This window comes from Macaca fascicularis, chromosome 3, assembly GCF_037993035.2.
Source record: "Macaca fascicularis isolate 582-1 chromosome 3, T2T-MFA8v1.1".
Taxonomy (NCBI): Eukaryota; Metazoa; Chordata; class Mammalia; order Primates; family Cercopithecidae; genus Macaca; species Macaca fascicularis.
Genome location: NC_088377.1, coordinates 33,943,621 through 33,969,231, shown reverse-complemented (window position 1 = coordinate 33,969,231; position 25,611 = coordinate 33,943,621). Strand labels below are relative to the sequence as shown.

Genomic DNA, 25,611 nt, shown 5'->3' with positions numbered 1-25,611 from the left:
GGAGTATATTTAGCCTCATTATCAAATGTTTGCAGTGAACTGTGCGAACCGACTAATAGCGGCTGGAAGTGAAACTCGATTCCCGGCCAGAAAGAAGCATGTGACCGCCCCCATCTGCAAGGATCGCGGCAGGGCGGGCGGGGCAGGTGCTGCAGCTTCCGCGGCCAAAACCCGCCGGCGAGGCCCGGGTCGCACCGTCCCCTCCTGGGTCGAGCGCCTGAAACGCACTTTCTCCCTCCGCCCGCTCTCCAGGGGCTGCAGTGAGGACGCTGGGAGTCTGAATGGAAACGAAGGCCGGGGAGGGTGCTCCCCGCGGGCGTGGGTTTTTATCCAAGTCGGCGACCTCTTGGTTAAGTCGGCCCTGCGGTTTCAACGCCCAATTCCCCCAAAAAGCCTGTGGGGGTCCACGTCTTCTTGTTTCTTCCGGGATCCGGCGGAGGATGGGGCGGGGCCGGGCAGGGGGGGTCCCTGTCCCACGCCGGGCGCGCCGTGCCCCGCGTCTCCCCAGAACGTGGCTGTCGCGCGGCTGCACAAGTTTTCGCCTCCCTCGCTCGGCCGCTGTTGTTGTGGTCGCCATGGCGACGGGTCGCGGTTTTATTTTTAATAGAGGCCGGCGATTAGAGAGATGCCTGCACCGCTTTCGCTTAAGCTCTGCGTCCCGCGGGTGAAGCACCCACGCCCCGCCCCAGCCCCCGCCTCGCTCCAGCGCCCCTTCCACGTCCCCAGGTGGCCCTAAACTCTAGCTGGGCGCACCCGTAGCTCCAGGCCGGGCAGGGAAGCCCAGGGAGGCAGCCATCTAGGCCCTCAGAGGCGGCGAGGACCCCCAGGACCCCGCAAGCTGGGAGGGACGGGTACCCCACCCCCAATACAACGCGACCTTCCTCCTTGCTTTCCACACCGTCACACCAAGTACTGTAACCCCACAGAGGTGACCTCGGGGCCCCTCTGCCCGGAGGAGTCCGAGGCCCAGGACAGGATACACGCGACTCCAGGATAACTGGCCGAGGAATGAGGCCGGGGTCCGGCCTGCGTCCTGACTCTGCGAGTCCGGCTCCTTCCAGAAGCCATCCAGTGGGTGTCCCCTCCCGAGCGGCCCAAGTTCCCCCTGGAGGGACCTGGCTTTCAGGGGCTTCTCCACGTTTCCAAGGCTCTCCTGGTTCTGTCCCGGTCCCGCTTGGTCCTGACCACCCAGAGGGCGTGCTTGACCGCGGGGGTCGCGGTGTGGGACTGCAGACAACGGAAGGGAGAAACCTGGGGAGGGGGCCTGCAGGTGTGTGGAAGGGCGCGTGTAGAAGCGACCCACTGGGAGCGGAGGGAGAGGCCCCTCCCCCCTGATACTGGGGGGAAGGTGAGCGCCCCCGAAGCGCTCTCTGGACTCGGCCTTTGAAATGCTAGAGCTGGACTAGCTGGGGATGAAAGACCGCCCGCAGGGCTGCGCCTTAATGGCCTTTGTCTGGAGGGAGGGCGACCGCGGCGGGGGCAGGGGTTTAATCCACAGGGTTGGGGGTGACTGCTGGGACGGGCTGAATTCTGCTTCACTGCCCACCCACGGGAGCGTCTCCTGGTTTCCAGGGGCCTAGGCCGTCTAGCCTCGGGGTCTGCACAGCGCGCCACCCTGCTGGACCCAGTACGAGGGCGCGTAGATCCCCTGGGAGGGCACTGGAACCGTAGTCAGGGTCCAACTCCTCCTGGTCTGGGGAGGCGAAATCCATCCCGCCCGGGCACACCCGCCCTTTCTCGGCGTGGGAGCCGTCTAGCCACGCTCAGACCTCGGCCTCCGCGCGCGTTCCTCCCCCGCATCGCGCTCTGAGCTGCGCCTCGGCCGGAGGTGGCGCTCTGTGCGCCCCGCGGATCCCGACGCGGGAGGCTCAGAACCCGGGGGACCCTCACCCGTGGCTCCTTTCCCTTCCATCCCCTCGACTTCCCGGCTCAGGGCGCGGCCCTGCCTTCGGCGCGGGAGTGGGGGACTGGGGGGCGCGGGTCCCAGGGTGGGGACGAGGCGGGCTGCAGGCCGGTCCCCCGACCAGAGCTCGCTCCCAAGTGGAAATGTGGGTGGAGGGTCCTCATTCAGATGCCCCAGGCTTCGGATCCTGGGCGGGGGCGCGTGGCAGCCGCCAGGTGAGTGCCCCAAACCCGCCCCCGTCCTTCCCCAAAGACTGACTCCCCCTCCTTTTATGGAGAGGGTAAGGCTGGGGCCCTGGATCCGAACCGTGGAGAGCGGCCGGAGCGCCGGGGCGGGGGCGGGGACCGGCTCTCTCGCCCTTTTTGGCGCAGCAGCTCTGGGCGCTGCCCGCTGCCGCCGCTGGGGCCCGAGAGAGGCGAGCCGGCGACGGCGGCGCTTCTGCGGCGGCCTCCTCCCTCCCCACCCGGTGCCGCAGGATTGCAGCTGGCACTGGAGGGTGGGCAAGCTCGAGGGAGGGGCGCGGAGCCCCGGCGCGGAGCCGGGCGCGGGGCTTTGATGGATTTAGCTGCTTGCGCGAGCGCGTGTGTGCTCCCTGCCGCGGCGGCGGCGCCCGGGCCCTGCCGGGTCCGCACGAACCCCGCGCGCTTCCGAGGTGCGGGTCCTGGGCCCGGAATCCGGGGGAGGCGGGGGGGGGGGGCGGGGGAGGGGCGCGGCGGCGGCGCTATAACCCTCTCCCCGCCGCCGGCCGGCTCCACACGCGCGCCCTGCGGAGCCCGCCCAACTCCGGCGAGCCGGGCCTGCGCCTCCTGCTCCTCCTCCTCCTCTTCTCCCGGCGGCGGCTGCGGCGGAGGCGCCGGCTCGGCCCTGCGCCCGCCCTCAGGCCGGCGCGGGCGGCGCAGCGAGGCCCCGGGCGGGTGGCGGCTGCCAGGCGGCTCGGCCGCGGGCGCTGCCCGGTCCCGGCGGGCGGAGGGCGGAGCGCGGCGCCGGAGCCGAGGGCGCGCCGCGGAGGGGGTGCTGGGCCGCGCTGTGCCCGGCCGGGCGGCGGCTGCGAGAGGAGGCCGGAGGCGAGCGCGGGGCCGGCGGTGGGCGCGCAGGGCCGCTCGCAGCTCGCAGCCGGGGCCGGGCCAGGCGTCCAGACAGGTGATCGGTGGTGGTGGCAGCGGCGGCGGCGGCCCCAGCTTCCCTCCGGAGTTCTTCTCGGGGCTGATGCCCGCAAATATGCAGAATTACCGGCCGGGTCGCTCCTGAAGCCAGCGCCGGGGAGCGAGCGCGGCGGCGGCCAGCACCGGGAACGCACCGAGGAAGAAGCCCAGCCCCCGCCCTCCGCCCCTTCCGTCCCCACCCCCTACCCGGCGGCCCAGGAGGCTCCCCGCGCGGCGGGCGCGCACTCCCTGTTTCTCCTCCTCCTTGCTGGCGCTGCCTGCCTCTCTGCACTCACTGCTCGCGCCGGGCGCGCTCCGCAAGCTCCGTGCTCCCCGCGCCACCCTCCTCCGGGCCGCGCTCCCTAAGGGATGGTACTGAATTTCGCCGCCACAGGAGCCTGGCTGGAGCGCCCGCCCCGCGGCCTCGCCTCTCCGCCGAGCCTCCAGCGCCTCGGGACGCGATGAGGACCTGGGCTTGCCTGCTGCTCCTCGGCTGCGGATACCTCGCCCATGCTTTGGCCGAGGTTGGTGCCGCCCCCGCGCCCAGTCCCTGCGCCGGCTCCTCCGGCTCACACCCCCCGCTGGCTGGGGCGCCGCGGGCTCTGCAGAGAGCGTTTTGGTTTCTGCTAGGGTGGTCGATGTTTAAATTTTCCCAACTGGTTTCTATTTTCTGCCATGCCTAAGTGTGTGTGGGGAGTTTCCAGCGTGTTGCGTCGCTTACTCTGCCTTGGAGGGACCGGGGAACAGCGAGGTGGACGAGTGGGGAGAAACTTCGGGGGGCGCAGGGTCCTCTCCAGGGAAGGGAAGCTGGGGCGCAGCGGGCGCTGCAGCAGCGGGGTGCGGGGAGTGGGGAAGGGGGTGTGTGTATGTGTGTGTGTGTGAGCCGGCGAAGCCTGGGGAGGAGAGAAGGGCGCCTGATAAACAGGTAGGGGCGGCTGCTGCGGAAGCCCCTGGCCGGGCAGGGTAGGCAGCGCCAAGCCACAGCCCCCGGTTCCCAGTCCCCAAGCCCGGCGGGGCGCAGGGCCGGCGCAGTCCCGCCCGCCCGGGCCTGCTTACAGGTGGCTGAGCCAGGCGAGCTGGGGCCGGGCCAGGCGTCCGCACCCTCCCACCGCGGCGTCCCCGCCCCCCCATCCTCATCCCCATCCCCGGGAGCTTTGCTGTGATGAATGACTTTCCGCAGCCCCCGTCGTGGGAACTTAGTGCTTCAGGCTCTCCAGCGACCCCCGACTCTCCTTAAAAATCGGGGAGGGGAGTGGGGGAGGCCAGAGGTGAGGGTGGTCTCCGCAGGGCCAGGAGAGCTGTGCGAGGTGGAAGTTTAACCCTCGCTTTCCCTGGAGGTTTCTTCTCCCGGCCGCGGGCTGGATTTAGGCGTCTTAGTCGGCTCTAGGGCCGCGGCTGGGCCGGAGCCCGGGGTGGGGCGAGTGTGTGAGTGAGATGTGTGTGCGCGTGTGTGTGTCTGCGCGCGCGTGCGTGTGTTTGTGAGACGGAGAGACCTCTCCACGGGTTCGGCCCGGGATTCCGGGGCGTGAAATTTAAGCCCTGCCTGGATTAAAGTGTTAGGGCTGCCGTGACTCTCGCCGACCCGTGACGCATTTTAACTTGATCTTTCTAGATGTTGATCTCACTATTAAATCGGAAACTCTCGGCCCCCTCGCTGCCCCCAGACCTTCTGTAACTGACACCCCGGGCGGAGGGGCCGGAGTGCGGGGGCTTTTGTCTGAAAATATAAAGGGGGGGAGGCTTTGATTTTGCAAAGGGCGGAACATGGATGGGGTGGAGAATTTGGGGTCTCTTCCAGCCCCACCCCCGGCTTCTGGTTCCAGGGCCGGGGCGAGGGCTCCCCGGGGGCTGGGGCGGGGACTGCGGCCGGCGCTCGCGGGGTCTCCTCGGGCCCGGGGCGGCGGCACTCCTGGCGGCCGGGGGCGCATGCCGGCGGGGTCGGGGCCGCGGGCACTGACCGTGTGGCCTCTGCTTGCAGGAAGCCGAGATCCCCCGCGAGGTGATCGAGAGGCTGGCGCACAGTCAGATCCACAGCATCCGGGACCTCCAGCGACTCCTGGAGATAGACTCCGTAGGTAAATCGCGCCCCTTCCCTCGGCGCGCGGGGAGGGCGCGGGCGGGCGGCCTGTGCGCCCCGAGCTGGGGCCGGGCGGGGCGCCGCGCAGGAGCGCACCGAAAGGTCAGAATCCAATCCCCGGCCATAAGCGCCCGGGCGGATGAGTCAGGAGTTTCTCTTCCAGTCTCCACTTTCTCTCCCAGCGGCGGCCGAAGGCTGCTCGCTCGCCCCAGGATTGTTTTCGCCTTTAAGGAAAACGCCGCGTGTGTCATACAAAGTTCAGCCGCGGCCCCCGCCAGGTGTGCGGGCCCCGCGCCTGCCCTCCGGCCGGAGGAGCGGCGGGATCCGGCCCAGAGCCTGGGCGCTGAGCCCTGGCCCGTGCGCCGGGCGGGCAGCCCGCGGAGTGAGGCCCCAAGGACAGGCGCAACTCCCGGTCCGACGGGCGGGCGGGCGGGGCCCGCCCCTTTGTAATCCCTGCGAGCTGGTACCGCGTTCTTGCCGCAGGGCTGGGCCTCTGTGGCTGCAGAAGCCGGTGTCTTACTGTTTTCACGACCCAATAAAAAGCCTTAGACGCATCTGCTGCCTGAGGCTATTTTTGCGGCTCACCCTCGGGCCCTGGGGCCGGGCCAGTAGCGAACACAGTTTATTTGCAAGCACAGAGTTTTGGAGCGAATGTCAGCTGCAGAGTTGGACCAGGGTTGGCAAGGGTTAAAGGGGCTTCTCACCCCGGGGGGACCACCGGTGGGTGGGAGGGGCGAGGGTGTAGGGTGGCCGCCCGCCCCCTCAGGGCCAGAGAGCCCCTTCCTAGAAGGCGAGGTCTCTCTTCCAGGCCTTTGTGGCGCCCTTTTCAAAATGCGCACTCGGCCTGGGAACTCTCATCTGAGCCTTAACCTGGTTTAAAAAGGGGGTCTGCAATAAACTTATTAAAAAGAGTAACTAAAGGCCGCAGAATTGGAAGAATGTATATGACATGAAGATTTTTCTCTCTCTCTGCAAAGGACTCTGAAAAAGGGGGGGGGCGTGGGGGGGGATTAAGTGAAATCACATGGTCTAGTCATTTGGAAATTTGTACCTAATTATGGTGGTGGAGAGGCATGAACTATTTTCGTTTCATGCCAAAACCATTTTCTAACAAGGCCGATGGTTTCTGTAGTTTCTTGACCCAGGAAATCCCTGGGCTGATCCTTATCGGGGGCGGGGGCGGTAGTTTCACCCGGAGAGCACAGCTGGGCGGGGGGGTTTTCACCCGGTCCCTCCATGGGTAACTCTGGGGAAAGGGATTTGGCTCTGGTTTGTGGCGGGGAACCCTTGCCTGAATCTCGCTGGTCCTGGATAGGTTTGGAAAAGTTGGGGGGGGGGGGCTGCTTCTCGGAGAAGGTTTCAGGCCTTTTTTTGGGGGGGGTGCTAGCAGAAGGGGGGCCTGTGGAGAGCTGGGCCTCCTCGTGGGACTGGCTTTGGAAGCCTCAGGGAAATGGGCCATTCACTTTCTGCTGGGACTATTCTTATTCTGGTCTTGGCGCCCCGCCTCCTCCACCCCCACCCATTATCGCCTTTAGCATTGCAGCTCCGTGGCGTATGCTGATGGCATTCCTGACCCAGGGGCTTCTAGGTTGTAGGGTCCAAACAGAAAAAAACAAGGATACCCTAAGCTAGTCCTCCTAGTCGGTTTCAAATTCCCCCTGCAGCCATGTGCCCGGAGCTCTTTCCTCCTGCCCCAGGGAAGGCAGAGAGCGCCTATCTCAGCCCTCCTGTCTTGTGAGAGGTTTTGGGGTCTGAATAGGATTCTGCTAGTGTCTAGGAGGCTTTGGGTGTGAGAATATGGGGGTGGCATCTACCTCCTCTCTCGCCTCCAGCCTTGCCCCTGGTGGGGGACCTTTTGTAACACAGCGGGGCCTCCTTCGTCCTGTTCAGTCCCCTCCCCAGGTGTGGCTGGAAATGGAACCAGAGGGACCCACAGTCTCTCGCCTGAGGACAGGAGAGGCAACGGCTGCTTCTCCAGCTTGTAGGGGATGCCTTTTCCTTAACTCAGGTTCTCTCTCCTAGGGAGGGTTGTAAACAGGTTGAGGTCAGTTCTCCTGGGGTAAGCCTCCCTCCGGGTCCTGTACTCCCTTTTTGATCCAGAGGTGCTTCTGGTCTCTTAGGGGCAGGGGACAGTGTAGGGCTCATGAGGAAGGGGCTGGGTGCTGGGAGAAACGCAATGTAATGAACTTTCCCTCGGGGTTCCTTTATAACCCTTCCAGGCTGATGTTCTCGGCATTAGGTGCCTCTAAGGCCAACACTGTAGGAAGTAGAAAGAGGCCTGGAGGAATCCCAGGTGTGCGCCCCAGCTATGCTGACTCCTCCTCCAGGTGGGTGGGGCTTTGTGACTGGCATTTGGCTCCTCCCAGCATGCAGGCTGCGTCCCCATTGTACAGTTAAGGAGACTGAGCCAGGCACTGTCTGGGGGCTTGGCCGCTCCTTGGCTGTGGCTGAAGGAGCAGGGGTACAGCCCGAGCATTTCATTCGGAGGGTGTGCTGGAGGGAAGAGTGAAGGTTTGTCACCTGTGGCTTTTAGAGCCGGAGGCCAGCATGTGGTCTTTTAATGACCGGCAGCCGGCGTTTAGGGCCTGTTTGTCCCGTGTGCAGTGGCAGCTGAGGTGTTTTGTTCCCCAAAGCAGTCTGGCCCGCTGCCCATGGTTCATCCAGCGGCTGATAACATAAATATCCCCATCCCCATCTCGGGCCAGTCAGACCAGGATGGACGGTTGGGAGATTCTCCCTGTCCTGGAGTTGTCATTGGGACATCTGTGCCTAAAAGACAAAAGGGAAAGCCTCCTGATTAGCTGTCCTGGGAGCAGTTTCAGGGTGATTCTAGCCGGCCAGGCCACCTGGGCCTGGTCCTGGGCTGCTCAGAGCTGTGTTTGCTGAGCTGTGGGTGGCTGCTGCTCTGAGCCACGTCTCAGCCAGTGTAGATCGAAAGGGCGGCTTTGGGGAGCATGGTCCACTCTTGGCATCTTGAGCTGGGGGCAAAGGGTGGGCTTGTTAGACTGGGAGCTGTTCCTCTTCTGTCCCTTGTCTCAAGAAATTCTCCAGCTCAGGCTTTCTCAGGGTCAGTGAACTAGCAGGGCTGCCGTCTTCTCTGTTTATTAAGCCAGGGCTGGAGGGCCCATGCACTGTGGACGCAGACCGCAGAGGCTCCTGTGAGCCACTCCTCCTCGTCTTGTTATATTTCTCTGGGCCTCAGTTTCCTCGGATGTAAAGAAGTGATAGCACCCACCTCACACACAGAAACTGTCATTGGTAAAGTGGCCGATGCAAACGTGGCTATCGCAAGGCATCAGAAAATGGGAGCGGGTGTTACGATTGAATTTTCTCCTACGAGTGGCGAGTGGACCGGTTGCTCTTTGGTTTGGCCATGGCAAGATGGGCACCACCAGGATGTGACTCAGAAGTGTCACTTTTTCATGAAAAGAAGTGCTGCTTGTAACAGTTGGTTGATGGGAAATTCCTACTGCGTGAGTCGTTCTGTTCTGATCTTATTTTGAGCCTCAAAAAAAAAATCAGTGTCATTGGAACATTGAGTCATTTTCGGTAAAAAGTTGGGCTCTGGGCGGGCTTCATCTTTGCCTGTCACCTTGTGTGAGGTTTGCGGGACTTAATTTTAAATCTGCGGGTCTCAGGCTCCTCGGGGTGCGGAGGAAGCTGAGGTTTCTCTGGTTGGTTTGTGGACGCTCACGAATGCCTCAGTGGGCTGGGAAGAGACACTTTGGGCTTCTAGTCCCGAACCCAGGAGGTGCAGAGCCGTTTAGCTGTCTAGGCTGGTGACCGGGACCTCCCAAGCTTCCCAGGAGGGGGTGGGGAGATCTCTGTGCCTCTGGGGCACCCTGGCTGTGAGGCTCACTGTCTCGGCGCCTGTTCTCCCTTGGTTATATGCTAGAGAGGCAGGAGGGAGGGAGATGGGAAGAGACCCCCCAAGCTGGGACCAGGGGGCCAAGTCAAGGAGGCCCAGAGCCACCCACAGTGTCCAGGTGCGGGCAGTATCCATGGGCAGGACTGTGGGTCCTCTCCCTGCTGCAGGAATCGGAGAGACCTGAGACTCCCCCAGCCTGTCTGCCGTAGCCATCAGCGCCTGTGAATGGGGTGGTGTGTGCACTGGGTGGGGCGACAGGGATAGGGTTCTCAGTTCTGCTCCCCGGTCAGTGCTGGTCTTGGCTCTGGGCCACTGCCCCACCTGCACCTGGCCGCCTCGCTGTAAACACGGCTGGCAGATGCCAGCTTCTCTCAACCCCTTTCCGCAGGCTGCCTCCCTCTGTCAGGCTGTGGGAACTCCTCGGTGTGGGCTCCATGAGAGGCCACGTGCCCTCCTGCCTCTCCTTATGGCCGCTGGCCCTACAGTAGACTCATTTCAGGAATGAGTGGGGTCTGGCCCACAGCCCAGTCTGGCTGTTTCCAGTGCCCCTCAAAGGTTAGGCCACTTGTTCGGGGAGTGCTTTCGTGAGGGGGAGGGAGGGAGACGTATAGGCACGTGCAGAAATCTCAGTGGCCTCTGCTTCTCCTTTGCTCCAGCCCCCAGACAGAGGTGGGGCCTGGCTTCGCCCTGTGCCCCTCGGAGAGGTGCACTGAGCCGGGCAGCCTCAAGCCCCTCCTGACCCAGGCAGCGCTCACCTGGGCTACCTCGGAGGAGGCACCAGAGGAGAGGCTGCCTGTAGCCTCTTCCCTGAAGGGCCCTCAGCTTCGTTGCCGGCCCCTGCATTTGGGGCTCTCTGTGCTAATTGGGCGTTTTCTGCAGTTTCAGGCGTTTCATCTCCTGCATATCTGAAAAGCCCTGGTGGGAATCACGGTTCTCCCAGGGGCGCCCCCTGCCCCTCATGGCAGGGAGCTGTGGGGGGCTGTGCTGCCAGGTGCCTGTTCCCCAGTGGCTCCCAAAGCTGGTCTGTGGGAAGTGTGGCTGGACAGGCCCAGGGCACAGCGCACAGGCCTGGAGCAGTCACGGTGCTCTCCTTCCGCCTGCAGGGAGTGAGGATCCTTTGGACACCAGCCTGAGAGTTCACGGGGTCCACGCCACCAAGCATGCGGCTGAGAAGCGGCCCCTGCCCATTCGAAGGAAGAGAAGCATTGGTGAGTGGAGGAGGCCGCAATCGGCAGGGCAGGGCTGGGTGGGGAGGAGCTGCTGGCTCTCCCAACACAGTGGCCTCAGGCGAGTGACCCGTTCCCTCCTCCCTAAAATAGGCCTGGCCCTGGTGCCTCTGGCTCTGGCCTCTCCCCAGGCCTCCCTCCTTCGGGGGTGTCTCCTGCCCCAGCCCGCCTGCTCCTCCTGGAGTCCTGGTCTGGGCCAAGAGAACTTCCAGGGGAGAAAAGCCATCATAAATTCCTTAAGTGCTCCGTCTTGTTGGGGCTTGTTCCCAGGAACCTTGCTGGAAACATGGTCGTGCCTAATTTCACAGTGTGGGCACTGTGCTCCCGCGCCGGCTGCTGAACCGGTGGGGACACGCGCGCCCCGGACGCCCTCACCACACCCTGCATGCCCTGCCCCACTCACGCCTGGCTCCACGGCTCCACCCCCGCATCCATTTGGGGGATATTTTGTCCCTTCTCACAGGGTAGCCCCATGGCCCTCCTGCCCCCTGAGGAGGAGCTAGCAGGTTTGGGAGGTTCCTGGGCCAGTCGCTGCTTTCTACCCCAGTCCCACGTCCTCTGGGGTCCCACCTGATGGGGTTGAGCCCTGGTGCTGCTCATTGCTCTGTGGCCCTGAGCAGGTGGACTCCCCTCTCTGAGCTGTGGTTTCCTCCATGAGGATGGATTTTGTATCTTCCACCTTAAAGTGTGATGTGTGGGTGGCTGGTCCCAGCTGATGCAAGCAGGCCCTCCCCAGGTGACATTTGCTGTGCGGGTCTTTATTTTGCACCCTTCAGACCAGTCTTGAAGGCCAGAACACCCCAGCGAGTGCTATAGGATTCTCTGCTAAGTCCTGCTCTGCCCCCCCAGTCACTGGCCCCACCTGTCCAGGTTCCTCCAGCCTGCAGGCACCGGGCTGGGCTGCTTTGGATGTGTGGTGCTCCTGCCCACCCCGCCCATGAGCCTCTGCTCCCAGCTCAGCCTCTGCTGCCGAGGAGGAATCCTGGCCTGTGGCTCACCCTGGTTGCCCTCCAGGCCCAGCTGGAGCCGCCCCAGCCCTGGGGTGGGGCGGTGGTCGCAGAGGCCAGTCCCTGCTCACTGTGTCCCCGCCGTTGCAGAGGAAGCTGTCCCCGCTGTCTGCAAGACCAGGACGGTCATTTACGAGATTCCTCGGAGTCAGGTTGACCCCACGTCCGCCAACTTCCTGATCTGGCCCCCGTGCGTGGAGGTGAAGCGCTGCACGGGCTGCTGCAACACAAGCAGTGTCAAGTGCCAGCCCTCACGCATCCACCACCGCAGCGTCAAGGTGAGCCCGGCCCCTCCCTCCCTACCCCAGCCCGAGGGCCGCCCCTACCAGGCAGCCAGGGTCCCTCCCAGGTGACCACAAGGTGCTCTTGGCATGGCTGGTGGGGGGGGGGGTGCACGGCTGCGCTCCCATCTCCCTGGCAGGTACACTGAGGCCCAGGGAGGAGAAGGAGCACCTGGGGGTGTGGGAAAGGCAGGGCCGGCCGGGCCTTCCACTCTGATGCTCTGGGGATGAGTCTGACCTCCTTTCCACGCTCTAGGCCACAGTGCGGGGGCTGTTTTGGGCCTTGCAAAGTGTCGAGCTGCTTAGCAGGAAGCTGTCTGGCGTCCCCGGGACCTGGAGCATCCTCTGCAGGCTCTTCAGTGGGGGCTGTGGTGCGTGGCAGGAGGAGTAGGGGGTGGGTATTCAGAGCCTGCATTGCCTCTGGAAGTGCCTGACCTTTGGAGGGTCCCCTGGCTTCTCCCCTAGAGCAGCCCAGGAGAAGGAGAGGGAGGGCTTGGGGTGGGCTCCAGGCCAGATAGCAGACTTCCCTCTGCAGAATCCCAGGGTGAGCCCCGCTTTCGTTAAGTTGGGGGTGGTGCCTGTCTTTTTCAGGCTGCTTTAGCAGAATTCCATCCACTAGGAGCTGATTAGCAAAAAATGTATTTCTCAAAGTTCTGGAGGCTGGAAGTCCAAGATCAGGGCGCCGGCAGACTCTCTCTGCTGGGGCCGTGTTTTCTGGGTTCATAGATGACGCCTTCTCGCTCGGCCCTCAGTGTGAGGGGCGGGGTGAACAGGCTCCCTAGTCTGCTGTCTAAGGCACTGATTGCATTCATGAAGGCTCCACCCCTAGAACCTAAGCAGGCCGGGCGAGGTGGCTCACACCTGTAGTCCCAGCCACTGTGGAAGTCTGAGGCTGGAGGATCGCTGAGCCCAGGAGTTCAAGACCAGCCTGGGTAACATGGCAGGACCCCGTCTCTACAAAAAATACAAAAATTATCCGGGCGTGGTGGCACGTGCCTGTGGTCCTAGCTACTCTGGAGGCTGAGGTGGGAGGGTCAGGGTCACCAAATCCTCAGCTGACTTGAGCCCAGGGAGTCCAGACCAGGTTGGGCAACACAGTGAGATCCCCAACTCTACAAAGAATTTTAAAACTAGCCAGGCGTGGTGGCGTGCACCTGTCGTACTTGGGCGGCTTAGGTGGGAGGATAGCTTCAGTCTGGGAGTCCCAGGCTGCGGCAAACCGGTGCACCAGTGCAGTCTCAGTGCCTTAGAAAGCAGTCGGGAGGTTGAGGCTGCAGTGAGCTGTGATGGAGTCACTGCATTCCAGCCTGGACAATACAGCAAGACTCTATCTCTAAGAAAAAAAAAAAAAAAGGACTTCATGCCTTCCCTAAGACACCTGCCTCCTAATGCCATCCCCTTGAGCTGGGATTTCAGCGTAAGAAGCCTGGGGGCACTGGCATTCCTGCCACAGCAGGGCCTTCCTCCCTGGGGTTGCGCTGGGGGAGGAGCAGCACCCGGGTGAACTTGCTGAAGGTCTTCTTTGGTTGCTGAGGTCCCAGCGCCAGGGCTGCGTGGCTGGGCCTCTTCTCCCTGCATTCAGGGAAGTGTGCCCAGAGACCTGCGGGATACAGCACCCTGGGTGGGCTGGCTTTGGCCTGCGTGTTTTCCTCCCGTGTGCAATGGGTCTGAGGCAGGGCCTGGCCCTTCTGAGAGAGCCGGGGCTGCTGCCATCCTGTTTGCAAGGGAGGTTTCCTGCCTGTTGGGGCATCAGTCTCCAGTTTTGGGGATGGGGTTGCAGGGTGAGTGTCTAAGGTATCTTCTGGCTTCTGTGAGGCCTAACACCTCCCTAGGGCTCCCATCTGGGAGGGGTGGGCTCTCTTAGGGCTCCTCTCCCTGGAAACTGTCTTCAGTTGGTTTAAAGTGCTGTTAATGCTCCCACCTGACCTGCGGGACCCACGCGTTTGAGCAGCAGGTGCAGGCGGGCGCGGCCCCCCTAGTCCAGGAGGCTGTTGCTTTGACTCGGAGCCTCCTGGCTCGGCCTCAGCTGAGGACTTTTTTTTTTTTTTGACACGGGGTCTTGCTCCGTTGCCCAGGCTGGAGTGTGGTGGTGCGATCACAGTTTGCTGCAGCCTCGGACTCCCAGGGCTAAGCCGCCCAACTATGACAGGTGCACGCCACCACGCCTGGCTGATTTTAAAATTCTTTGTAGAGTTGGGGATCTCACTGTGTTGCCCAGTCTGGTCTAGACCCCCTGGGCTCAAGTCAGCTGAGGATTTGGTGACCACTGAGCCTGCTCTTCCTGGAATATGGGATCACTGAAATTATGTTTGAGGATTTCAGTTTTGGGGTTACATTAGTAACCATTTTTTGACTTTAGAAAATAATTATTTCACATCCCCCACCCCCCACTGTTGTGACTCCAGGACCCTGGAGGGAGATGGGGCAGGGGGAGAAGGTTCTCCACGAAGGACTTTGCAGCCAGCCGGGCCGTTTCCTCGTCACATGACCAGGCACTTTAGACTCGTAACTGGGAATTATCTTGGCCTCTGGGGACTTGGTCCTCCGAGGTGCCTGGGTATTGAGTAAGCAGATTCCACATCTTACTACCCGGGATCTCCAAGGCCACACAATCCCCTTTCGAAGCCCCGAGTTTTTCCCAGGGCCCTGCGGGTGCTTGTCTGGGGCACTCTTCTGTCCTTAGAGGGTATTTACTGCCAGGGGGTCAGGGAAGGAGGGGAAGGGAGGGCCTGACTCGGGCCTCCAGGTCCCGGTGGCCCGAGTGCCCCGGCCGTGAGCCCAGCACCGTCCCCTCTGTCCTGTGTGCCTCCCTGGGGCACAGCCTCTGCCTTTCTGTGGGCCTCGGCATCCTCCCAAGTTGTATGTTGGAGGCCCTTGTGAGCTCTGAGTCCGGGATACCTGTGGTCTTGTTCTCATTAGAGATTCTCATGTCAGTTCTGGATGTTGGGGGAGCCTTGGAGGTGTGGGGAGAGTTTCTCAGCCCATGGCTCAGCCTTGGGCAGGCCCCACCCTTCCCGCCCTGGCTTGTCATGGGGTGAGGATAGGAGGGCTTGGCCCTACAGGGCAGTGCTGCCTCCCTCCCCCGGCCCCCGGAGCAGGCTGGGTGGGGCCTAGGGGCTTCCAGCACCCTCTGGCCCGTGCAACATTGGGGATGAGGGCCAGTTCCCCCTCTGGGAGTGGCCCCTGCTTTGCTCTGTGCAGTGGTGGAGCCGGGACCCGGGCTCTGCCTCTGGGTCTCATCTGGCGGGACAGGGTCCTGGTCAGCCCAAGCAGGGACAGGGTGTCCTAAGACCTCAGGGCTGTGTCCTGCAGCAGAGCCGGGCGGCCCAATTCCCACCTCCTCAGACCCAGGCCCGCCTCACCTTCCCGCTTCTGGGAGGCGTCTTCTCCCTGCCCACCCATCCGAGGGTTGGAGGAAAACATCCGGCTCCGGACACAGGGGCTCTGGCTGAGGGGACAAAGGTCAGAGGAAACAGGAGCCCCACTGCGGAGGCTGAGCCAAGAGGCTGGTCCTGCCACTGCGGATAGAGGTGGCTGTCAACCTGGTGAGAAGGAGATGGGCCCCAGAGCCTCAGACTCCATGCCTGTGAGTGGGCATGGGGTCAGCTAAGGTCAGCGGGGTTGGGGCTGACCGGGAGGGGCCCCCACAGTCTGTCCGCCCAGGCTGGGCGTGGCACCTCCCGTTTCCATTTTTTATGCCCTTCCAGTCAACATTCAGAGGTCCCTTGTTAGAAGATGGTAGTGAAGCCAGGAGTGGTCACTGCCCAGCACAGGCCCTGCTGGGATCACCAGGATGTGACTGACCGGCAGCCTCGGGGAGAGACTGGCCAGGGTCCCCAGCTGGGTGGGTGTTTCCTTGCACTCTGCCTGGCACAGTCAGCTCTTGGTCCCCGGACGCCTGACTCTTCCCCCAGACCCAAGCCTCAGGGGTAGGACAGGAGTGTGGGCCTGGACGTGGACCATGGGGATGAGATGCCAGCCCGAGGGCTGCAGGGGTCTAGCCGGGACGGAGCTGACTCTGAGCCTGCCTTGATGGGCTGGAGGCTTCCAGAAGGTGTGTGCTCACCTGGTGCTCGGGATGGGCCTCTGCTCCCTGGAACGGAGTGGCTGGGGTGTTCTGGGTGAGAAGCTCCCAGCCACGCCTCTGTCCACTCTCTGGGGTCTGGTGCAGGAGTCTCTAGGTGGGCGGAGTGGGGGTCCTCTTGAGCCAGGCTGGGCAGGGGACTCTTACACGAGCTTGAGGCCTGGGCATTGCTTCCATTCTTAGTGGATGTGGGGGCGGTGCTGAAGGAGGCAGGATCTTCTTTTTTTTCTTTTTTATAAAGACTGGATCTTGCTTTGTTGGCCAGGCTGGTGTCAAATTCCGGGGATCACAAGTATGAACCTCCTCCATGCCCGATTTGAGGGATTTTTTTTTGTTTTTGTTTTTTGAGACAGAGTCTCACTCTGTTGTCCAGGCTGGAGTGTAGTGCAGTGGCCTGATCTCAGCTCACTGCAACCTCTGCCTCCCAGGTTCAGGTCATTCTCCTGCCTCAGCCTCTCGAATAGCTGGGATTACAGGCACACGCCACCATGCCGGGCTATTTTTTGTATTTTTTAGTAGAGATGGGGGTTTCGCCATGTTGGTCAGGCCGGTCTCGAACTCCTGACCTCAGGTGATCTGCCCTCCTCGGCCTCCCAAAGTGCTGGGATTACAGGCGTGAGCCACTACACCCGGCTGGGATCCTCATGACCCAAGTCAGCATCTGGATTGAGTGACATTCCAAGTCTCTGTTGAGAGACCCCCAGGTTGGGCTGTGGGGCGATGGGGCCAGGGCTCTGCTCTTTTGGAGTCTAGGCTTCCTTTCTGTGAAAGAGGTGAGAAGGAGTGCAGGTTAGGAATGGAGATTCAACACTGTGTGACCCTGGGCAAGGGGCTTCCCTTGTCTGTGCTGTGTGTTCTCATCTCTAAAATGGACCACGATGGCGTCCTCACAGGGTAGCTGTGAGGGTTACAGTGACGGGCGTGTGCGGTCCAGTCACGTGTCTTTCATGGCTGATACTCTGCCTTGGAGCTTTGAAAGGGTCAGGACATAACCTGGAGTTGGGGTGGGGTCCCCTGCAGGGAGTGTCTGTCCCAAGCCCTCCTCAGGGCGTGTCTGCAGCCTCTAGGCTTTGTAGCAGCAGGGACTCGGCATCCCAGGTCTAGAGGGGTGACAGCGTCCCTTCATTATAGTCTCGGGTGAGTTCGTGCCAGGAGTGTTGCGGTGGGCAGGCTTACGATGCAGATGAACTCAGCTGTGGGAAATTGGAATATCTGGTGTGATGAGGTGCAGCCCACATCTCTGGGACAGAAAAAGGGGAGGGACATGGAGACCCCTCCCATCACTTGGGCTCCAGCTTGGGTCTGGGGGCCGGGCCACCTACCGTGGGGGTCCTGAGGACATTGTAGTCTCTGTTCTTTGGACTTGGCCTTCTTTTATGGAGGAGGTTTTTGTGAGAATCCAATATTCATTTTGTGTTCTTGGGAGAAAAATGCAGCTATTTCCTGGCCAGACAGGGGTGGTGGAATGGCCCAGAATCCTGGCATACTCAGAAACAGGTGCAATCATAAATCGCTGTTTGTTTTTGTTTGATAAAAATGGGCTTGTCTGAGGAGACAGTGGGTTCCCAGACAAGCGGCTGTGCCGTGTGCCTTTCGCACGGTGCCCAGAGGGGCGGCATTTCTGCTGTGTCCTGGGAGCCCACATACCTGCGGTGGCTGGCCATCTTGAGTGGATGAGAGAGCAAGCCTGCCCCTCGCCTGGGCTTTGGTGTCTGGCCAGATGGGCCTGCGGTCTCTGCCGAGCCGGGCCCTGGTATCTGCCCTGCCGAGGGAACTAGGTGAGGCTGCTTGTTGACCAAAGAGGCTGTGCCACCCAGAGGGTCAGGGCTGGGAGCAGAACAGGGCGCCCTGCCCGAGCCCATCCCCACGAACCCAGATTTCAGAGCCCACCTGCCCCATGCCTCACTTGGCCGCCCCTGCAGAGGCTGAGGGTGGGTGGGAGCAGCAGAGTAGGGGTGCTTTGAGCCCAGGAGGTGGCAGGATGTGAGGCTGGTGCTGTTCCACCTGCTGGGACCTGTGTCCAGGGCCTCCAGGGGAGGGGAAGAAGGAGCTCGGCCCCTGCCAAGGCAGGAGGGGGCTGGGTCTGGTTTTGTGCACTGGGATCCCTAGTTACTACCTGGCAGTTCTTGACTCAGGGAGGGCTAAAGACATGCTTGGAGGGCTGGGGGTGGCTGAGGTCCCAGGCGGCCCTGCTGCTCCTCTTGAGGCTTTGCTGCAGTTCATCCTTAGGCTGGGCCTCTCCCACCCCAGGCCCTCAACAGGAGCATGACTCTAGACTCACTCTCTGCCTGTGGTGGGTGGGGGGTGGTACTGTGCTGAGCCTGGGGACCAGGGGGCGGGTTGGTTTCGAGGCTCTGTGTTAGAATAGACGCCGGTGGCAGCCCACTTCTGAAGGCTGGCTTTGTCCTCAGTTCTGGGGGCTTCTGCGTGTGCAGCCTCATTTATTCCTCAACCCTTGAGTGGGTGTGATCGGCTTCCCTTTTCCAGATGGGAGGTGGAAGGGTGTGCACAGCTGCAGAAGCCTCTCTGGAGGATTCTGTCCTGGGGAAAGGGGCAGATTGCCGCGGGAGTTGGGGGACTGGTCTGAAGCCTCCCGAACGGAATGGAACCCCATCCAGGAAGCGGCGGTGTCCTGGCCGCTTTCTCTCACGCTTTGTGACGTAGCGAAACCTCCCAGGCTAGGTCCTGTTTCTGAGCTGGCTCCTGACCCCAGGCGTCCCACGCCCTGCACCTGTTGAGCTCATACTTGGCTGTCTGTTCATGCCCCAGGCAGGCCAGACCACTTCACACGCCTGCAGGCACCCTTTGCACTGTGGGTTAACCATTAACTCAGCCTTGGACAAGCCTGGTCCCCAGTGCCTTAGGGACCGGCTTACCTTCGGAGCCTGCCTGGTCCCAGGGTGCAGAGCTGACCTTCTGCCTGGGGGTCCTGCTGATGCCCAGTCTCCAGAGTCCCCCACCCCACCCCCTGAAGAAGGTTGGGAAACATTCCCCTCTTCCCTCCTTTACCCTCCTGACTGCCTGGGAGGCAGGGCCACTGGGCTGGGGGCATCTGACCTTGTGCTGAGGTCTCCTCATTCACCCAGCAGTGTGCATTCCCCCACGCCCCTGTGCTCAGGGGGTGACCCGGCCTCTGTTTCCTTTCTAGCCTCAGTTTCCCCATGAACCGTGAGGGGTGAAGTGGGGGCTGTTCTTGGACTTAGACCCTGTATGTGGCAGGGCTGGTTCCGTGGGCACAGATGGAGCGCCTGCTGGGTGCTCGGCTCCCGAGGGCCTGGGAGGGCAGGAAGGTGGTGGCTGTTCCCTGGCATGTGCCCCAGGGGGCAGGTGGGACAGCCTAGCAGTTAGGGACAGGTTTAATTAGGGCTTGCCTGTGTCTCAGTTTCTTCTTCTGTGAATGGAGGTGCCAGTCGTGCCTCCTTATAGGGTGGTTGGGAGGATGACATGAGTGCTGGGGTTTGGGCTGGGAGAGCCGGTGCTCGACTCACGCGGTCCCTGGCCGTGCATTAGGGGTCTGTTGATGCCAGGCGTGTGTGTAGTAAGATTCCCATAATGGGGCCCATGTGTACATTATGCCTGCATGAATGTGTGTGGGGGGTGGAGTTGCCTCCCCATGACAGGGTATGTGTGTGCATTATACAGGTGTGTGTGGGGGGTGGAGTTGTGTTCCCATGACGGGGCTTGTATGTGCATTATGCATGTGTGCATGTGTGTGTGTGTGTGTGTTTCTTGCCTCCCTTGTTGAATGCCTGAAGCTCCCCCTCTCTGGCCTGGACTGGGCCATTGTCTGCCTTCAGCTCCCCCAGGAAGGGGCTGTGGAGGCAGGACCCCTATGTTGTGGTTCTGTGCCTGGAGAATTGAGGGCAGGTGTGGCTTGCAGACAGGCAGAGTCCAGTCTGAAGAGAGACACTCGGCTGAGGTCTGGTTCGCTTTTGAGCTGCCTGTGCCTGACAGCCACAGCCCACCAGCCTGTGCTCCTCCCGGTTCATCTTGTGGAGCCTCAGTGATGGCCCAGGGTTCCTGGCCCTGGTTTCCGAGGTCGGGCCTCTCTGAGCCCAAGGAGAGCCTTGGACCTGGGGGAGTCATGAGGGGACCCCGGTTGTGGGTCTGCTGGCCCTGCTGCCTGGGGGCTGGCAGGGAGGTGGGGACCTCATCAGGCCAGCAGCTGGGATTATCATCTGGACTCTCAAGTCCACAACAACCTCAGGCTAGGATACAGCCACGAACCCCCCATTCCTAGGCCATGGCTGTAAAATTTTTTTTAATTAATAGAGATAGGGTCTTGGTATATCGCCCAGGCTGGAGTGCAGTGGTATTATCACAGCTCACTGCAGCCTCAAACTCCTGGGCTCAAGTGATACTCCAACCTCAGCCTTCTGAGTAGGCTGGGACTACAGGTGCCACCATGGCTCGCTAGTTTTTAAATTGTTTTTAGAGACAGGCTCTTACTATGTTGCCCAGGCTGGTCTTGAACCCCTGGAGTTAAGTGATCCTCCCGCCTTGGCCTTCCTAAGTGCTGGGATTACAGGCGTGAGCCACCATGCTCAGCCTGGCTTTTAAAATGTATTTAATAACAACATGATCATTTGAAAACATTTTCCAGCTGCACATCCACACACAAGCAAACACTTTCCCTGGCCACCTGCACCCCAGAACCCCCAAACTCCCACACCTTAGCAGTGTGCATCCTTCAGACCCCCCAGGCACACGTGAACCTTTGGGTTTATTTTAAACAAAAATAGGATGAATCTACAAAATGCCACGCTCCAACGCCAGGCGTGGTGGCTCTCGCTTGAAATTCCAGCACATTGGGAGGCTGAGGCAGGAAGATCACTTGAGTCCAGGAGTTCAACATCAACCTCGGCAACATAGCGAGATCTCATTTCTACCAGAAAAAAAAAAAAAAAATTTAAATTAGCTGGGCATGGTGGCCTGTGCTTACAGGTGGGAGGCTGAGGTGGAAGGATCATTTGAGCCCAAGAGTTCAAGGCTGCAGAGAGCTATGATTGGCCTGGGTGACAGGGTGAGATCCTACTCAAAAAAACTAAAACACACACAAAAAAAACTGCACTGCAGCTTGTAGGTTTTTCACCTGGTACTCCTACACTCTCCACTACAAGGTAGCGTTCCTGGGAGGAGGTCAGAGGTCAGAGGTCAGGCTGCTCTCTCCTCCCTCCCAGCCTGTCCCTGGCTCCCAGCACGTCGTGTTGTCTGAAACTCCATGCAGGCATTCATGGCTGGGCTGTGTTCTGTCGGACAGGTGGCCAAGGTGGAATACGTCAGGAAGAAACCAAAATTAAAAGAAGTCCAGGTGAGGTTAGAGGAGCATTTGGAGTGCGCCTGCGCAACCACCAGCCTGAATCCGGATTATCGGGAAGAGGACACGGGTGAGTGGCTGCCTTCGTTGGCATTGGTGTTCGAGAACAGATCCTTGGAGCCTTGCTTTTGGGGTGTTAGGTGGCCCCCTGGAGCGCGATGCTCACGACTGTGTGCATCTGGGCTGCTGTTGAAGGACTTGTTGGCCTGCTTCTGGGCCAGATGCCTGCTGAGGAGGCAGATCCCACGCCTGCAGGTGTCCAGTGGGGAGCCCAAGCCGCAGCACTGACAGGAGAGGAGGTTCAGGCCTCACTGAGAGGGGCTGGGAGTGCATAAGATGCCCAACTCATCAGTGGGCCACGGGGCTGAGATGAGAAGAATCTGAAGAAGGGCCCCTGCCGGGATGGGCGGGAGGAGCAAGTTCGAGGACTACAGCTGCCCTGGCTGGCTGGGGTCTCTCCTTCACCCCACTGAGCGGACTCCACCCAGGAGCAGAATGGCCTCTGTGCCCTGCTGTGTCTGGGCCCTGGGAGCACGAGGGGACTCAGAAGTTTCTCCATGCCAGGGTGCTGGCCTTCTCTTCTGGAAAGATAAACACCGTAGGTATTTGTTGCTTCAGTTCTTCACCCCGACGGCCATCCCTTGGCCCACTCACTGCCGTGCCCTTTTGTTAACAGGAAGGCCTAGGGAGTCAGGTAAAAAACGGAAAAGAAAAAGGTTAAAACCCACCTAAAGCAGCCAACCAGGTAGGACCTGTCCGCTGGACATGCTGAGTCCTGCAGGGCGGGGAAGTGCAACCAACTGATCACACCAGCAAATCACGCTTCCTGTCTCGCCGGGTGCGGCAGGGACGTGGCCCTGATTGGCCTTCATGATGTCTGCTGGGCTTGGGTCTCCTTGCTCCCCGTCTGCTCCTGCCTCGCAGAACGCCCTGGCCCGCGGCTCACTCCCACTCTGGGAGCCTGCCTTCAGCTTTGTCCTTCTCTTTGTCGTTGATTGGGGACGCAGGAGCATTGCACATGAATGGAATGGGTTGGGCGACCTGAGCAGCGGTGGGGCTGCTCTGACCGCCTGACCACTCTGGGATCACCCACCCCATTTGACAGATGAAAAAACTGAGGCTTAACTGAGATTACAGATAAGGACTGTTGGAGGCTGAATATATCTGGAAATCCTTTATAAACGCACAGGGCTGTCGGCTCCTGTGTTGGAAATTGCATTTGGCTGCTAGTGACACCAGACAGCACAGGGATTGAGATAAGGTCGAGCTTCATGACTTTCATCTAAAAGTGGGATTGCAGAGCAGGGAGGGTAGTCTTGAAGTATCATCAGGGTCTCCCTTCTGTCTGGCTAGTGGCATCCATCTGCAGTTGCCTCATGGCCCAAGGTGGCTGCGAAAGCTCCAGAAACCACATCTGTGCTCCAGGCTGGAAGAAGGAGTGAGGGGGGAAAAGGGCAAAATAACACCCTTAGAGAGCTATCCTGGAAATTCCACCCAGTGACTTTTGTGTTTTTCTCAACTGCCATCCCTCCACTGCAAGGGAGCTTGGGAAACGTCTCCTAGCAACACACGTCACTTCCCAGATGGAGATGGGACCTAGGCAGTCGCTGTCATCACGGAGGAGGCAGTTTCAAGCCTTCCTGGTCCTTGGCATTGGCCCGCCTGGCTTGGGAAAGTTGGAGCCCTGTCTGGCCTGGTTCCTCCTCCTGGCACGTGGGACTCCATGGCGGCCAAAACAAATAGTTTCTTTAGAAGAGAGGAGGCTCTCAGAGATAGGGTGTCTGAGAACCCTGGCTCCTGTTTGCAATGTGGGACTTGGGCCTGCGGGTGAGGTCCATTCATGAGGAGCCTCTTGGGAGGAAAGTATCCACTTGGGCGGGTCTTTGAAGTAGTCCAGGACTGTTGGTCAGCCAGCCTTGGCTTCGTTTGCCCAAAGTGTGGTGTGATGGGTGGTTTTGTGCCTGCCTGCAGGTTCCGTTTCTACAGAGCATTAGGCTCTGGCCTCCATGGGCCTGCTGGTGACAGATCCCATGGTGAGAGGCTGGCACTCCTGTTGTCCCATGCCTGGCTGGCACTCATGCTCAGCCTATAGTTGGCCCAAGTGTTGGAGTGTGTGAAGGAGCGGCAACATAGGATGCGGAAGAGTTGTTCTTAAAGAATCAGCATAGGTCTGCTTAGGTGCAGACTCTTCTGTCTGGCTGGTGGCCTCCATTCTCAGGGTTGTCTCATGGGCCAAGGTGGCTGCCAGAGCTCCAGAAATCACATCTAAGCCCTTGGCTGGAAGAAAGGAAGGCAGGGAGAAGGGCAAATGAACCATTCTTGGCCTCAGTTTCCCCCATCTGTACAATGGAAGAATGGGGCTTGGTCTCTAGACATGTTCTTCTGTGAGATGCTGGGAGCCTAATCCCAATTCCTGTCAGGGTACTGCAACATGGCTAATGTGGCAAATGTGATTCTGGAAATTTCATGAAAACTTGAAATCCATGTGTACCCCTGATTGGGTTAAATGTTTTCACCCTGTTTGCCTCCTATGTAGTGATGTGTGTGCTGGGTGGTTCACTTGGTCGGTGGTCTCAGTGTCTGTCTTTCCCTTCTCCCTGCAGATGTGAGGTGAGGATGAGCCGCAGCCCTTTCCTGGGACATGGATGTACATGGCGTGTTACATTCCTGAACCTACTATGTACGGTGCTTTATTGCCAGTGTGCGGTCTTTGTTCTCCTCCGTGAAAAACTGTGTCCAAGAACACTCGGGAGAACAAAGAGACAGTGCACATTTGTTTAATGTGACATCAAAGCAAGTATTGTAGCACTCGGTGAAGCAGTAAGAAGCTTCCTTGTCAAAGAGAGAGAGAGAGAGAGAGAGAGAAAACAAAACCACAAAACATGACAAAAACAAAACGGACTCACAAAAATATCTAAACTCGACGAGATGGAGGGTCGCTCCCGTGGGATGGAAGTGCAGAGGTCTCAGCAGACTGGATTTCTGTCCGGGTGGTCACAGGTGCTTTTTTGCCGAGGATGCAGAGCCTGCTTTGGGAACGACTCCAGAGGGGTGCTGGCGGGCTCTGCAGGGGCACGCAGAAAGCAGGAATGTCTTGGAAACCGCCACGCGAACTTTAGAAACCACACCTCCTCGCTGTAGTATTTAAGCCCATACAGAAACCTTCCTGAGAGCCTTAAGTGGAATTTTTTTTTTTTTTTTTTTTTTTTTTTTTTTTTTTTTTACACCATAAAGTGATTATTAAGCTTTCCTTTTTACTCTTTGGCTAGCTTTTTTTTTTTTTTTTTTTTTTTTTTTAAATTATCTCTTGGATGACATTTACACCGATAACACACAGGCTGCTGTAACTGTCAGGACAGTGCGACGGTATTTTTCCTAGCAAGATGCAAACTAATGAGATGTATTAAAATAAACATGGTATACCTACCTATGCATCATTTCCTAAATGTTTCTGGCTTTGTGTTTCTCCCTTACCCTGCTTTATTTTTTAATTTAAGCCATTTTGAAAGAACTATGCGTCAACCAATCGTATGCCGTCCCTGCGGCACCTGCCCCAGAGCCCCTGTTTGTGGCTGAGTGACACCTTGTTCCCCGCAGTGTACACCTAGAATGTGTTCCCGCGCGGCACATGAGATGCATTGCCGCTTCTATCTGTGTTGTCATACCCTGGTGCCGTGGTGGCGGTCACTCCCTCTGCTGCCAGTGTTTGGACAGAACCCAAATTCTTTATTTTTGGTAAGATATTGTGCTTTATGTGTATTAACAGAAATGTGTGTGTGTGGTTTGTTTTTTTGTAAAGGTGAAGTTTGTATGTTTACCTAATATTACCTGTTTTATATACCTGAGAGCCTGCTATGTTCTTTTTTTGTTGATCCAAAATTAAAAAAAAATACCACCAACAAAACCCATGGACGTGAGAAGCGTTTTGTGGTACGTTTTTCTAGCACTGATTCTAGACCCTGGTTGCCAGGTCATGCGGTGTTTTGTTGGGTGGAAGCGGAAGTCAGAGCTTTCTGGGTGGGGTCCCTGGACCTGCCTCCATGGTTTAGCACCTACGAGGGTTAGGCCAAGGGCATCCTCCTGCAGGCTCCACTCCCTGGAGCGGATGAGGAGTGTCAGAGTAGCCAGAAGACCATGAAGAGTTTCATCCAAGAAGGGAGCCCACCTGACCTGGTGTGTCCATGTGCGGCGCCCACCATACCCTGCCCGGGCTGGCCCCTCCACCACCTCCAGGCCCACGAGACAAACCATCGAGGTCGCTTTCAATCTTGACCCCACGTTCTCCGAGGATCATCTGTGGACCGGTGGCTGGCTGGCATCTGTTGTCCATGTGCTGATGGAAGGTTCTTACGAAGGATTGTCTTCAACAGCTTATCTTCATGGTGCTGTTTTCAGCCTCATCAGGGCAGCCTGGAGGCTGGAGGGGAAGTGCAGGGCCAGGTGGTTGCAACCTGGTTCCTGTTCCTTGGACGCCTGCTGGGGCCCTGCCTGGGCCTGTGGGCTACTGTCCAGCTCTGCACTGGTTACAGCACCTTGCCCAGGAATGTGCATTGGATGTGACGTGTGACAATGTAACATGTATTTGTTTCTGTGAGATGCTGGTGACAATGCTCTGTTTTTCTTTTTTGTGTAAAGTCGTCTGGTGTAACACCGTGTCCATTAAAGTGATGGGGCAGAAAAGCCAGGTGTGCTATTGGGGAAGAGAG

General features: G+C 59.7%; 1 protein-coding gene across 13 annotated transcripts; it reads left to right on the top strand.

The window, feature by feature from the left end:
• The first annotated feature begins 1,796 nt into the window (after positions 1-1,796).
• PDGFA (platelet derived growth factor subunit A) lies at positions 1,797-24,809 on the top strand. Of its 13 annotated transcripts, none has more exons than XR_012432131.1 (8): positions 1,797-2,118; positions 3,440-3,569; positions 5,024-5,116; positions 10,094-10,198; positions 11,314-11,501; positions 20,849-21,503; positions 21,582-21,650; positions 23,509-23,802. XR_012432131.1 is itself a non-coding variant. In XM_045389836.3 (8 exons), the coding sequence occupies exons 1-7, from the start codon at positions 2,047-2,049 to the stop codon at positions 21,635-21,637; spliced, it is 771 nt and encodes a 256-aa protein (XP_045245771.1). In that variant the 5' UTR covers positions 1,797-2,046; the 3' UTR covers positions 21,638-21,650; positions 23,509-24,351. The 13 variants fall into 13 exon arrangements, 8 of the variants coding, with proteins under 8 accessions (XP_045245771.1, XP_073890315.1, XP_045245776.1 ...); XR_012432132.1 differs by having other exon boundaries at positions 5,024-5,120; XM_045389836.3 differs by having other exon boundaries at positions 20,849-20,975; positions 23,509-24,351.
• The last annotated feature ends 802 nt before the right edge of the window (positions 24,810-25,611 follow it).